Genomic DNA, 14,377 nt, shown 5'->3' on the forward strand with positions numbered 1-14,377 from the left:
CATTCAGTTGGTGGGAGCATCTGTCAGTGGATATTGAGTAATTCCTTGTCCAGAGCCCCTCATTGTTTCATATATCTAGCTATCCAAGAGAGGCTGAGATTCAGGTACTGATGGAGGGAGGTTGGACAGGGCCAGATGTGAGGAGAGCCAAGTGCTTACCCTCCTTGCTGCTGTCATCAGGTTGGGGAGGGCACCAGGGAATCCAAATTCAGGGTGGATGCCACCCTTGCCATAACTGTTCCACTTTCACGGACAGAATTTCTTCCCTTGGCCTTGGCTGTCATGGGAGGATTCTCTGGCATTTGAGCTTCATTCATGGGTTGAATGTTAAGTTGGGTGAATTATAAGGAGTAAGAGTAATATAAATGTATTCTCTGGACTTCTGTCCTCTAAAGTTTTGTGTAAGAGTTAAGATGTATTACTTGACCTCTTGTGCATTCTTCAAGTGTAACTGACAACTCTTCATGTTCTCCTTTGTCTTCTGATTCTGCTCATTAAACCCTCATCCACTCATCCACAGAAGGGTTTCCCTTGAAGAAACATGAATTGGACAAAGAGTAATTGTGTCTTCATTTTTATCTCTGATTGGTGGGGGAGGACAGGAGACTGGATGTTTCATTACCTCTATTTTGTAGAGTAGAGAACAGAATACCAAAAGTGCAGGCTTTTCCCTAAATGAAGTGACCAGGGATTCTTTTCTTTCCTTCTTGCACGGCATTTTCTGGTTCTCACTCTCAGCAATGACTTCAACATCCCTGAGCTGGGAATGGTTCGTGTTGAGTCACTGGTACTCCCAGTGTCCTCTTTGTCCTGGGTTTGGTCCCTGAGAACAAAACTGCCTTCCTTGGAGAACTTCATCCTGGGGGCAGACTTGGCCTCTTCAGAAAGACATTGTTTGTAAAAAGATGAATTTCACAATGATTGAGATCCACCGGGAGGGCAAGAGAAACAGCTCAGGGTTGTGTGCGTGATGAGTGGGGAAAGTGGGATGGTCTGTGTCATGTCAGAAAATAAAGCTGATGTCCCAAGTTGAACACAATTGTTAGATTCCAGAGAGCAGTTTTGTGTTGCTTATTTCCAATACTCTCTACTCTTTTAACTCTTTCTTTTTAACTATCGATTTTCCCAAAATGCTTCACTATAACATGTGTGTCAGTCTTATTCAGTTTTAAAACAGATTTCTCAGGAAAATTTGAGTGCTATATCCACCTAATAAGATTTTAATGAAAAACCACTCTCTTAGTATTACTGGCAATACATATCAAATATTCTAATTGAATATTAAAAGCAAATTTTAATGTAAAAAAATCCTCATTGTATTTAATCATTGTCATTTAATGATAAGCCAGTAGTGAATAGTTTTTAATGTATTAAAACATAGTGACTAATTGATATTCCAGATCACTAATTTCATCTACAAATTGTAATATGTAACATGAATTACTATTAAATGTCTTTAGCAAATGATGCATAATGAGTATAAACATGTATTTTTACTAGTAATTCTATCTTTGTTTACTTGGCATGTGTCCTAAATTTAAAAATGTCATTATATTGTAGCTGTATTTCAGTTCTTCTTGGGAATTATAAATTAATCTTCTAGTAGATTTCACAACTTGATACGTGCTATCCACCACTGCCAGATTTTTCTTGCCTAAGCAAAACCCCAACGTTTTATTCACATCAGTATGCTTCCTAGGAATCTTAAGGACACCTCGGCGAGCCACGCTGCTCCACTCATCATCCTGATCATGCCTCAGGCACATGACTCTCTCATCCTTCCTGGGGCCTTCATGACCAGGGAGGCTCCTCTCACTCAGCTAAACTCCAGCTTCATTCAGAAGCCTGCTACACATGGCATCTTCCTGGAACCCTTCTGGTCTACCTCTCTCTCCTCCGACTCTCATCGCACCATCGCCTGAGCTTCTCACTTAATAGTTATCCCTCCTTATGTTGGTAGACAACGTTCATGAACACATTCTTCCTCCCTCACAAGTCTGCAAGTTCATTCCTGGTCTTGGTGTCTTCAACACACGGCATCCTGCCAGGTAGTCAAAAAATCCTTATGAATCTATCCAAACATGTAGTTAAAATAGTTTTCATTACTTAATAGGGTGCACTGTGGCGTGTCACATTACCTGCTTAAATAAAGAGCCCATGGCATTTCCAAATTTAGTATTTTTGGTGTAGAATATTTCCAAACACCCCAGAAGTTGATATCATATTGTAATATGCAATTATGTTTAGAGATGAATTAGAATATATGTGTCCCATCCACAAAAATAACTTTTTCTTATTTACTACATGATATATAACTTAATTCTCAAAACAGTCCTGTGAGGTGATTATTGCCTTTCCAGTTTCATGGGAGCAGAAACTGAAGAAAATATGCATTTCAGGTGGATTCATCAACTGAAGGACGTGTAGATGTCTTACAATGCATTCCTCAAGCACTTTATTGTCCTATTAGAATTTTTTCAGTCTTATTTCTAGTAAGACAGTGTTTTTAATGCAAATATTAAAATAAAAGCAGATTCTGAGATACAGAGTGACATTGGTCATCAGGAATAAGACACCTCAGATCGTGTTAGGAATTAAGGCAAAGATCGTTCATGAACAGAAATTCATCTATCCCACTACTATCATGATGATAGTAGAAATATGTTGAATAAATAGACACATGGTTTTTGCACAGTATTTTGAAGTTTACAGCACTTACTAGGAAACCCTAAATCTTGAATGGGGCTCCAGGGCTCTGCCCATTCCAACTCCTCAAGCTTCAACCAAAGTCTGGCCTCTAATTATCTCGTCCAAGTTCCCTCCCACCTAACCACCTCCCCCATGTCCATCTTGCTGCCAGATGTTCTGTTTGTCCTAAGTCATGTTGAATGGATCACTTCTCTTCATCTCACTGATCCCAGTTTAAATGCCATTCCCTGGGTATTTCCTGACCCCAGACCTATCCATCTTTTTTTTTTTTTTTAAAGATTCTATTTATTTATTTGACAGAGAGAGAGAGCGAGAGAGGGAACACAAGCAAGGGGAGTGTGAGAGGGAGAAACAGGCTTCCCGCAGAGCAGGGAGCCCGATGTGGGGCTCGATCCCAGGACCCCGGGACCATGACCTGAGCTGAAGGCAGACACTTAACAGCTGAGCCACCCAGGCGCCCCCAGACCTGCCCATCTAAACAGGGTTTCCCTCTTTGGGTTATTCTTTTGGAAATGGTTGTTGCTATTTATCAGTGTTTATTTCCTTTGCTAAAGGGTAAATGCTGTGGATCCCGTGCCTGTGTCTGCTTTGTGGTCCATGGCACCCCCACTGTTTTCAGTTGAGCTCATGGCAGGTGCTTCTAAGTAGGCCCCAAATGAATGAATGATTGAAACGCTTTAAGTCCCATATTTATGAATGCATTTTCTTAATATGGCAAAAATTCTTAAGATCAAAAATAAGCTGATTTAATAACAATTAGTTGACAGAAACAAGTCAGACACTCGATAATCTAACATGCAAGGGGATCGTTTTCAGAATTAGCTCCAGTGAATGACCGTGAAAAGATTTTAATGAATATACCTGTTTCCCCTGCTACTCAAATTAGCAAATAACATAACTGTAAACTTTAAAATTTAAAGGAAGCCTTTAGTTAAACATTTAATATCGCTGTCCTGGAAAAGGGAAAGTAGTTTATCCTTCTTCTAGAATTAAGGCCTGTCTCTAAATAGACATTTAACTCTAAAACATGTTCTCAATAAATGTGTTTTTAAATTAAACTTTCAGATTCTGACCAGCATATTTTCTGAATTCAGATACGTTCAAATACCAAGGCGATATATCAAGTGAGAGTAATCTAAGGTTATTAACAAAATGGGGAAAAATTTTTATTAAAAAGATTCATCATAGAAAGAAAAACATTTTCAAAGTGCAGTGAAGTAAAAGCCCCTTTCACGATGGCCACATTAATAAGAAATCTGTGATTTTCCACGCGGTCTCTTTAAAAGACCCACCTTCCCAGAGCAGTAAGTTATGATGATTGGTTTTTCTTGAAGTAGACTTTAGAGTAAAGGTAGGGCTCATCAGAATTTTGCCATGGCCTGAAATATTTTGACTGAGGAAAACATATTTATCTATAAATGGAATTTTTAGTGAATGGGCATTTGTGCCTGTAGAGAAGTTTTAATAGTTGAAGGGTTAAGTGGAATGTTAAGAATGTACAAAGCCCTCAACATTTTGGGAAGAAAGATGTTTTTACAAGAAGCCTTTCATTGAAAACAGCTTAAAATATCCTGTGTACATTGTTTTGGTCCTGTAGGCAGATTTGCAAAGAGAAGCTGGGGCAAAGTGAGGGGGGTGGTAGAATTTTCCTGTTTTGGGAATTTTAATTTTGTCTAATGGTCATATTGCTTTAGTAAGAAACATTAAAAGGAATTCAGGCCTTTTGAATCATTCTGTAAGGGTAGCTTTGTCCTGTTTGCTCACCAATGTGAAAATGGGTTCCTGCACAGAGAGGATCCCCATGTGTGATGTACGCTGTGGAATCAATATGGCCAGTCGGTTCAGTAAGACACAGACACTGTGGGTCAGATATCTGCTGTCACAGCCAAGGGAGGTCATAGCAGAAAGCAGAAGAGTTCTTAGTTCTCATTTGTGCCCAGATCTGTCTCACAGTTGCGGGATCTTCAGATTTCCAGAAACTTCCAACAGAACACCTGCACAGGCAATATTACTCAGGGACCCTGAGCTTAGTGACAATATGTGAAATATCTTATTTTGTAGATGCAAACATGCACACTTTCCTGTCTTACACAGTCACTGTGTAAGGTTTATTTTCATCTCTCTTATTCCCTAAAAAAAAAAAAAAAAGTTATTAAATCAACTGTGTGTTTTAAAATGATGAGTTCTTAAAATTGAGAAATGTGGGATATGCTTTATATACTATAAATACAGGTCAGATTCTACTCTATGGAACTGATCATTGAAATGAATTTTTATTTAAAAGGTACTAAAAAATTATATTCCCAAACCTCAAGAACTAGAGATTTTCAAAAGCTGATGCTCACACTCCTTGTTGTAAACTTGTATTTAGAAAAGTTGTTGTCTGAATTCAGTAGAAAAAGGAAAAAGAAACCGTGTGCAGCTTCCTTGTTGTTACTTCTAAGTCCCAGATCTGCTTGTGTTGGAATGAGGATTGAGAAGTTTAGGTCAAAAAATATATGCATGTTTGTTTGCTTGTTTGTTTGTTTTAATTCAACAAATGGAAGGAGGAAAGGAGAGTTGCTAGAAATACATTCCACATGGATCACAGACAGGGAGGCAAATGAAGGGTACTGTAAAAGGACCAGAAGGAATTCTGCATAAATGTTTTCATGATTTTTAAGTGTGGAAGCTCTTTCAAAATATGGTACAAAATTCAGATGCTGTGAAGATAAAGATTCATAAACTTCACAGCATAAAATTTTAAAACATTTGTATCTCAAGAAAAAATATTTAATGACAAGTAGGAAAATTATTTGAAACATTATTGACAGAGGGTTAATTTTCTAATACAGAAATTTTCACTTGCAATGACTATATGAAAACAGCGAAACCGTTAATCAAAAAGAAGCAAAAAGCAGGAATTGGTTACAAATAGGAAATTTATAGGAACAGAAGTACAGTTAATCCATCAACGCGCACACACACACACACACACACTTAATTTTAATCTCAAAACTGAACAAATAGAACAGAGGAGTAGAAGAGTGTTTTTATCTATCAGAAAGGGTTAAGCTAAAACACACAAAAAAAGGCAGCATCCAGCATGAAATAGGGAAAGGAGACAGAGTTACTCTCCGAACTGTTGACTGGTACAAAATCATTAATACCTATAACTTCTGTCTCGTCAACGCCATGTCTAGAAGTTTGTCATATAGAAAATACATACAAAGGTGTGCATTGCAGCCTTGCTTCTAAAGGATTTAGATAAATGTTGGTTCATCTAGGTGACAGAATACTATACAGCCATGTAAGGAATCAGAGCTTTATATACTGACAAGAAAAAAATGTCACAATGTATTTTTACGTGTAAAAAGCAAAACAGGAGGCTGTGTGTACCGTCCCTTTGTGTGTGTTCTAACTATACTTATAAAAAACCCAAAACTATATATGTATATATAGACATATCCATGCATGACTACTGTTTGTGCAGAGACTATGTCCCCCAAACAAATAAAAGTGAGAACAGTGCCTACTTCTGGGGAAGGAAAGCATGTACTTTGTTAAAACTGGTTTGTTTGATTTTTCACATGCCAGTACTGTATGTGTGGTAAGGTCATTCAACAAGAGGCCCTTAGACTGGGGTGGCCCTAAAGCCTCGGTAGCTGACCTAAGCAGACCAGAACCAAAGCCAGAGTCTCTGTGCTTGAATCTGGGAAAGGGAAACTTTGGAAGGAACAATCCCAGTCAACCAGGCTTTCCCAAATATGGCCACAGCTTAAGCTGTCGCCAAATAATTTCCTTGGTTTGCTTCCGAGTCTTCTCTGTAAAATTCCCTCTCCCTATTTCCTATTAGGGGAGCCTCCTGAGCACTTTTGATTTGGTGCTACCAGATAGTCGAAATTTTAGTGTGCCTCAGTTTCTTTTAACTTGTGCATGGTCACTTACCCACAAGTTCTAATGAGGCTATGGTGACAGGCAACTAGCTGTTCCACGCCCCTCTCCACCCAGCCTAGTCCTGCTGGGAAGAGCACCGGTTTTAACCATCTCTGTTTGAACTTCCTTGGGTGGTAAATGAATAATAATTCTATGGTAACAATACATAATAGTTTTATACCATTATTGCTTGATTTCTTGTCTTTAGAGCTATCTTGCCCTGCCGTGGGACTTCAACTTCATCTTTCTCTGCTTGGGTTTCTGCATTTTAAAGTGACTACACTTATTTCATTTAAAATAAATGCAGGAGCTAATCGAGGGATTATATTTGTAAGGTTCTGTGAGGTTGGAATGAATGGACATACGCCAGGTTCTTAGAACGTGCTTGTTATGTGGCAATCATATTTGATATGTTAATTAGGATTATTTTGTATCATTAATATTAACAATTTAATATTATTTATACTACACCCGTGGCCCATGTTTGGTAGTTAGACTATGATTTCTAGACCTACTCTTGGTTAACTGGAAATCCTCTAACAGGTTCTCCCAGCCATAAGGGGCCCCTTACCTGAAGAAGACATTAGCACTTTTTTGCTGCACTAGCTTGCCTTTCCTCTCTCTCATTTCCTGCACTTCTAACCTCTTGGCCCCCTCAGAGAGAGAATTCTCAGGCGTTCAATGCCCTGCTTGCCTGTGGGGTCATCTTTTGTATAATTCTGGCTCAGTCACTGTCACTCTGTCTGCTGCCCTCCACCCTCAAACACCTTCTCTTGTATTGATAACACAGGGGCCAAAATCTTCATCTAATGATGCCCCTTTGGTGTCTGAACTCTTTCATTGAGACAAAGCTAAAATAAAGTATCCACCATCTGCAATACTTCTGACATGATGTGTTGAATATTGCAGTTGGAGCTATATTAAGCTACTATTACACTGAAAAATTTAATTCATTTTGAAGCTACGGAACCCAAAAGGAAGACTTTCCTATTTTATTAAATTCAAACTAAGCATGTTGAAGAGTTTTGGGTGTGTTTGCTTGTCCTTGGGCCAATTTCTTAACTCTTCTGTGCCTCAGTTTTCTCATCAATAAAGTAAAAGCAATACTACCTCCCTCATTAGAGTCAAGTGTCTAAATGATATAATGAATTGATATATTACAGTAGGTGTTCAACAGATAACATCTGTTATTAAGGTGATGATGATGGCAATAGTGGTGGTGGTGATGAGGGTGATGGTGGTGGTGGTGATGGCAGTGATGGTGGAGGTGATGTTGGTGACGATGGTGAAGGTGGTAGTGATGGTGATGGTGCTAGTGGTGGTGTTGATGATGGTGGTGTGGTGGTGGTGGTGAGTGATGGTGATGGTGGAGGTGATGGTGGTGGTGGTGATGGTGATGATGCTGGAGGTGGTTGTGGTGATGGTGGTGATGATGGTGATGGTGGAGGTGATGGTGATGGTGATGATGGTGCTGATGGTGGAGGTGGTTATGGTGATGATGGTGATGATGATGATAAAGTGAAAATAATAATGCATCTTATAAAAGTTGTGTCTGGAAGATATAACAGGTTTTTAGCAAATACTACCTGTTGCCAAGGGGATGAAGATGGTGGTGATGGTGGCGATGATAGTGATGATGGTGTTGGTGATGATAGTGTTGATGATGGTGATGGTGATAACAACATCTAGTGTTTCTGAGCATTGCAAAATTCTGACTAGCTTTATTCATGATACCAAAAAGCTCATGTTGGCACAGACAGTCCTTTAGTCATCTGCCCTGTATCTTAGGAAAAATACAGATATTTCAACCAAAGTGAATTGATTTAATTAGGTACTTACAGATGTATGCATACGTTGTTCTCTAGTGTGCAGGCTAAAACTTGGTTTCTCATAACTAGTCCCCGTGTCAATTCATTAGGGCCAGACTTGCTTAAGTTTGCATCTCCTGTAGTGTGGCTAAGGCTGCCTCTCTGTTGACCTTTGGGTGTGTGTTTGCAGCGCCTGCGTTGGGGCCCAGGACCCTTACTGTGGCTGGGACATGGTGATGAAGAAATGCACGAGCCTGGAGGAGAGCCTGAACATGACGCAGTGGGAGCAGAACACCACCACCTGTCCTGTAAGTGTGCGGGTTCTCCAGCCTCAGAAAGATCAGTCCATGGGAACCCAGCTGTCCTAAATCCTAACCCACGTCCTGTCCGCGCATCTGGAACCTTCCTCGCAAACAAAGTCTGTGTCTCAACTCATTCCCCTCTGAGCTTTTGCTAGAGCCACACAGGATGTTGCCATAAGATTTCGTCTGCTTTGAAGAGGCATGTCTTAAAAGAAAATACTGATGATTTGAAAATGGGGTGTAATATCTCTGTTTTATTCTTGGATTTTCTCTCCAGAGGTTGGTATGGACTCTTTTGCCCTTTTTAGCATTAATAAAATAGTGACTTCCACACCCATCAATTTCCCATGGGAGCTATAATTCTAGAAACTGAGATAAGTAGAGATTTTAAAAGAATAAAATAAAGGATATTACTATTGGACCCCATGTGGGACAGTCTCCTGGATCCTGCTGAGGGTCGCAGGAAGGCCTGGGAGAAACAGCATGACGGCCATTCCCACTGTGAACTCACAGAATGAAGAGACTCACTTCCGTTTGGAGCCAGTTCTCTGAATCTAGGAAAACAATTTCGTTTGCCAGTTTTTTTGAGGCCCCACGTGTAGGAGGCAGCTTGTTTTCCTTTGTCTTTAGAACTCTTAAAGCAGTGGTTTCAGATTCTTCCTTCTGTCCTCAGAGCATATAAGCAATAGTTATTAACTTCCACATATTTGAAAACTGATTGAGTCACTGTACCGTCACATAGCTGCTGACCTGTGTGACTGTCATGGGGTTTGCTGCTCGTCCTCTGGATTACATAGCTTCAGGTCTCTGAGTTTAGAAGCAAGCTTTTCTTCGATGTTTCTTGAAATTGATTAGAAAAACGCCAGTATTTGTGCAGGTTCTTTCTCATTTCTGAAGAATACCTTAAAAGCACAAAGATATGCACCTTAAAATCTTTGCAGCTAGAGAAAACATAAATGTAGCTCTAAATTATGGGCATGTACTTTCCAAGAATCAGCGCATCTTCTTATAGATGTTTGACCTGGCATTTTTAATGGCAAAAAGGACAGACGAATATAATAACAGTTCTTCTTACGCAGTAAGGCCATTGGGCTAAGACCTGTAGTTTTGTGGATATCAGAGGCATCTGCTTGTAAAGATAGCTTGTAAGATATCTACTTGTAAAAAGATAAACTGAGGCATATTAAAAATTTTAAGAGTTTATTTAAAAAAAAATCAGGTCCAATCAGGCAACATCATGGCAAGGAGCTCTGAGGAGTTGTACAAAATCGAAGACTTTCATAGGCAGGAGTAAGTGGGAACACAGAAGTTATACTAGGCAAAAAAGCAGGTCGGTTATTGCAAAATTACTGTCCTTAGCGGATGACAGGGGTCTGTCAGGCAGATGACCTAACGACTGCTAATTTGGCATTTCCTAATTGGTTTAAGATTCCTTTTCTAGGAGAACCAAAACTGTAATTTAGTCAAGTCTCAGTTTAGTGACATGGGGCTTAGCATAAGAAACTCCATTTTGGGTCTGTAGGTTTTGTTGTTGTTGTTGTTGTTGTTTAGGATTTATTTATTCGAGAGAGAGAAAGAGCAAGCGTGAGTCAGGGGAGGGGCAGAAGAAGAGAATCTTCAGACCCCCCCCCCCCCCCCGCTGAGCTTGGAGTCTGATGCCGCCGGATCTCACAACCCATAAGATCATGACCTGAGCTGAAACCAAGGGTCAGACACTTAACCAACTGAGCCACCCAGGCGCCCCTGTAGTTTTGTTCTTTAGCAACTATATTAATTGTATATCTCTTTCTAAAAATCTCTCTTAGAAAGAAATGAGTTCAATGAAAATTATTAGCGTTATTACAGAGCAGTCTTAGAAAGGTATTTTTAAAAGCTATTAAAATACAGTTTTGCTTCTATGTTATTTTTTTTATTTTGACTAAAAGGGAAGAAAGGTTTGATTTTATTGGCCAAATCTGCTGTATTTCGTCATTTCTGATGTGCCATTGTTGTTTTATAAGGGAAAAAAAATGCTGCCATGGATTGCAAGTTGCAAACTGATTTCAGAGATGTATACTATATTTACAGTATACATACATACACACATGTATATTGAAAAATCTTAGTTACATAATTTTCTTTACCTACATATCTTTATGCAAAGGAAATTAAGCTTTATAAGCTGAAGGATCTTTGAATGAGACCAGGGCATCTTATATCCACATAAAAGCACAAGTTGAATAATGAAAGTGGAGATGCTAGTATGTGGAGTTCAGTGGGTATTAGACAAACATGGAGTACGATGAGGGTAAAGCAGACTCTGTGGGAACCTACCAAATAAATGTTCATGAACTTCAGATCAGTGACGTGGCACAACCCAGTCCCCCAAAGTCGATGCTGCAGCCAGAACCCAGGCAGATCCTCGGCTGTCTGGAGAGTTCCATTGGTGATGGACCCTCAGAAACCCTCCCAGGGACTTAGTGCCTGAGAAGACCTATTTTCCACTAAAAGGTCCATATTTTAAGATATTTGTGGATTTTTATTGTCCAGGAGACAAGGCAATAGTTGACTGATGTATAGATTAACATTCTGGTGGCTTATATAATTGTCATTGAAAACATTATTCTCAGTTTAAGATATTTAAAGTGCTCAAGCAAGATCTGAATTTACAGGTCTAGAGTGGTTTGAATATTGTTTATGTCCTGCGTAACTTGCAGTCTTGTTGCTTAACAAGAGTAGCATTGTCTTAAGAATCTCCCTGGGCTGTCTCCCAAATGCCATCCACATCCTTTCCTTTTCGGGTACATGATCACTGGTATGCTATCTCATGCAATGGCTCCCCGTTCCAAAATGCATCATGTGATAACTAGGAAAATACATAGGCTACATAAGCACCTCGATGCCTTACAATAATTGGCTCTTTCCCAGGATACAGTGTAAGTAGTACCTTTGCAATGAAAAAATACTTTAGCCATGGTGGAGCCCAGAGCCCTCCATTTAGATAGAGGCACATGGAGCAGAGTCTAAAGGGTTTATAGAAGATTCTAAAACTGCATTAGGAAAAAAATCAGGACTTAAATTCAGTGCTTCTGACATTATCCCCAAGCTACATGACAATGGCATTTTCAACTGTGGACATCTCCCCAGAGCAGTGGCTGATGGGTACACCCAGCAATAGGTGATCCAGTGCTCACCTTGCATATTATGCTCAGTTAGCAGGTGACACATTATTTCTGGATTTTGTAGTGAAATCTACCGTGAAGAACAAAGAGGGAGCTAAGGTTAATTGTGTGTCTACACCATGTGCTGAGTGCCGTGTTAGGCTGTTTCAGTGGAGTTAATGTCATGATCACCCTGGGGATAAGCGTTCATGCTTCCATTTTAAAAACTGCCCCTGTTCGCCCATCCTCAAAGCGGCTGGCTTTCCCTTGTGCGGTTTGCTCATGGAGAGAGATTTAGGGATATTACAACATGACACAGTCCTTTCCAAGGAGCACATCCAATATCCTGTTGTGTTACAATCACTGACCAAAAGGACATGAAACTTTGAGAATAAATGAAGATCTTTTGACTTCTGAAAAAACATCCCAGCAGAAGATAGAAGACTTTATTTCATTATGAGGATAATAGTTGGAGTACAGAAGAACTTCAGAATATACTCCAGGGATCTCTGTACCCATCAAATGCATCTACCTCCTTGGTTTCTTGGGAATTAATGAACGTGAGTGAATCAAACGTAGGATTATAGATTATGCTTGTTAACAAGAACTGAATCTTCCTTAGCTGGCACTTGGGAATCCATTATTTCCTAGGTGAAGGGAACGTTGCTATTATACAATTAGGGATGAAAGTGTGCGGTGCTGGTTTCCATGAGACTCTCATCAGAGAAGGATCTATGAATCGTGTTACGGAATGAAGTGGCTGAGATCACAGGCTCTGGATTAGGTTGTTTAGACCAATTCTTGGGTCTTTCACAACTAGTAAGACTCTGAGTAAATTGAGCCTCATCTGAACCTCAATTTGCCTTTCTGTGAAATGGGATGTAGGTACCAGCAACATTGTGAACATTGCAGAGTTAAGACATGGAAGTCACTCATCACAGTGCCTGGCATACATTAAACTACCTGTATGTGTATATGTCTTACTATGGTTTAATACTTAATATTTAATAAAAGAAAGCACTTGCCTCAAATAGAAAGTTGCTTGGTAGAAACCTGGAGATGGCACAACCACAAATAATATATTCTAGATAGCTTAATTTCTGATTTCTAAGGAAAACTAACAAAATATAAAAATACTCATGTGGGAAAAAGGAGCACCAGAACCTACCCCATTATTCACAGATCACAGATCTGTTCCCTAGGCAGATTCTCTGATATATTTAGCGTCAAAAGGAGGGTGTAGTTAAATGCATGAGAGTTTGACTGCCCACGTGCCTTTCTGCATGTTGCAGGTTCTTCTTGCTCCGAAAGTTAATGGAACCGACTGCAGTGGTCCTTGGTGGAAAATACTGCCCCTCGAAGTCTGAAGCTACCCCACCCCTGGCCAAAACAGAAAGCCCCCCGCTCTAACCTGCAAATTACAATCACTAAATACTGTTACTCACTAGTGCCCATATGGTTCCTCTTCTTTCCAGTGTTTTTATTGCAATAACTGTTCTATGTTTTTCTTTTTCTTTTTTCCTTTTTTTTTAAAGATTTTATTTGAGGGAAAGAGAGTAAGAGAGAGTGGAGGGTCAGAGGGAGAAACAGACTCCCTACTGAGTGGGGAACCTGATGAGGAGCTTGATCCTGGGACTCTTAACTGACTGAGCCACCCAGGCGCCCCTGTTCTAGTTTTTCTACCTCGTTCCACAACATTCTTTCATTTATCGTCACTTATTTCAGGTTCTTCCTCTCTTTCTCTGTCTTGTTAGCTCATCTTTTGCTCACCCAGACATTTGCACAGAGAACATGCATAGCATCTCTTTGCCTAGAGACTGTTGTCTTACACCAGTGCCCAGCGGTTGGGGGGGATGTCTGGTGCAGTGGGTTCTTTCTTTCCCTGTGCGTTTTACCGAGATACCATTGACAGCACTGCATGAGGCGAAGCGCACAGCACAGTGATGTCACTTGCCTGTACCGTGAAATGATCATCACAGTAAGTTCACGTAACCCCCATCATCTCATATAGATACCCCCCAAAAGATTTTTCTTTTCCTTGTGAAAAAAAGGATCTCCTCTCTTAGCAACTTTCAGATGTCCCATCCAGCAGTGTGAATCCGCTCTAGCCATCGTGTTGTACGGGACATCCCCAAGACTTATTTATCTTAAGACTGGAACTTTGTACCTTCCAACCCCCTTCCTCCAGTTCCTCTCCCCACCCCACCCCCAGCTCCACACCTCTGTTAACTCCGAATCTGATCTCTTTTTTTATGAGTAAGGGTTCTTTTCAGATTTCACATGTAAGTGATATCATACCGGAATTTGTCTTTCTCTGTCTGACTTACTGCATATAGCATAATGCTCTCCAGGTCCATGGCAAGATTTCCTTCTCTTTTATAGATGAGTAGTATTTCAGTGTGTGTGTGTGTGTGTGTGTGTGTGTGTGTGTGTGTGTAGGTATATATATGACATTCCCTTTATCTGTTCATCCATCGATGGCTTGGTTCCACGTCTGCACTAT

General features: G+C 40.0%; 1 protein-coding gene across 14 annotated transcripts in view; it reads left to right on the plus strand.

Moving 5' to 3' along the window:
- The window catches only part of SEMA5A (semaphorin 5A), a 475,859-nt gene that overhangs the window by 372,571 nt on the left and 88,911 nt on the right, over nucleotides 1-14,377 (plus strand). For all 14 annotated transcript variants that reach the window (XM_087867978.1, XM_045795947.2, XM_045795944.2 and 11 more), the window contains exon 12: nucleotides 8,623-8,740. In XM_087867978.1, coding sequence (XP_087724104.1) covers nucleotides 8,623-8,740 — 118 coding nt within the window. The remainder of the gene's footprint in view (nucleotides 1-8,622; nucleotides 8,741-14,377) is intronic.

Source organism: Ursus americanus, chromosome 15 (assembly GCF_024610735.1).
Source record: "Ursus americanus isolate L20-20 chromosome 15, mUrsAme1.1.p, whole genome shotgun sequence".
Taxonomy (NCBI): domain Eukaryota; kingdom Metazoa; phylum Chordata; class Mammalia; order Carnivora; family Ursidae; genus Ursus; species Ursus americanus.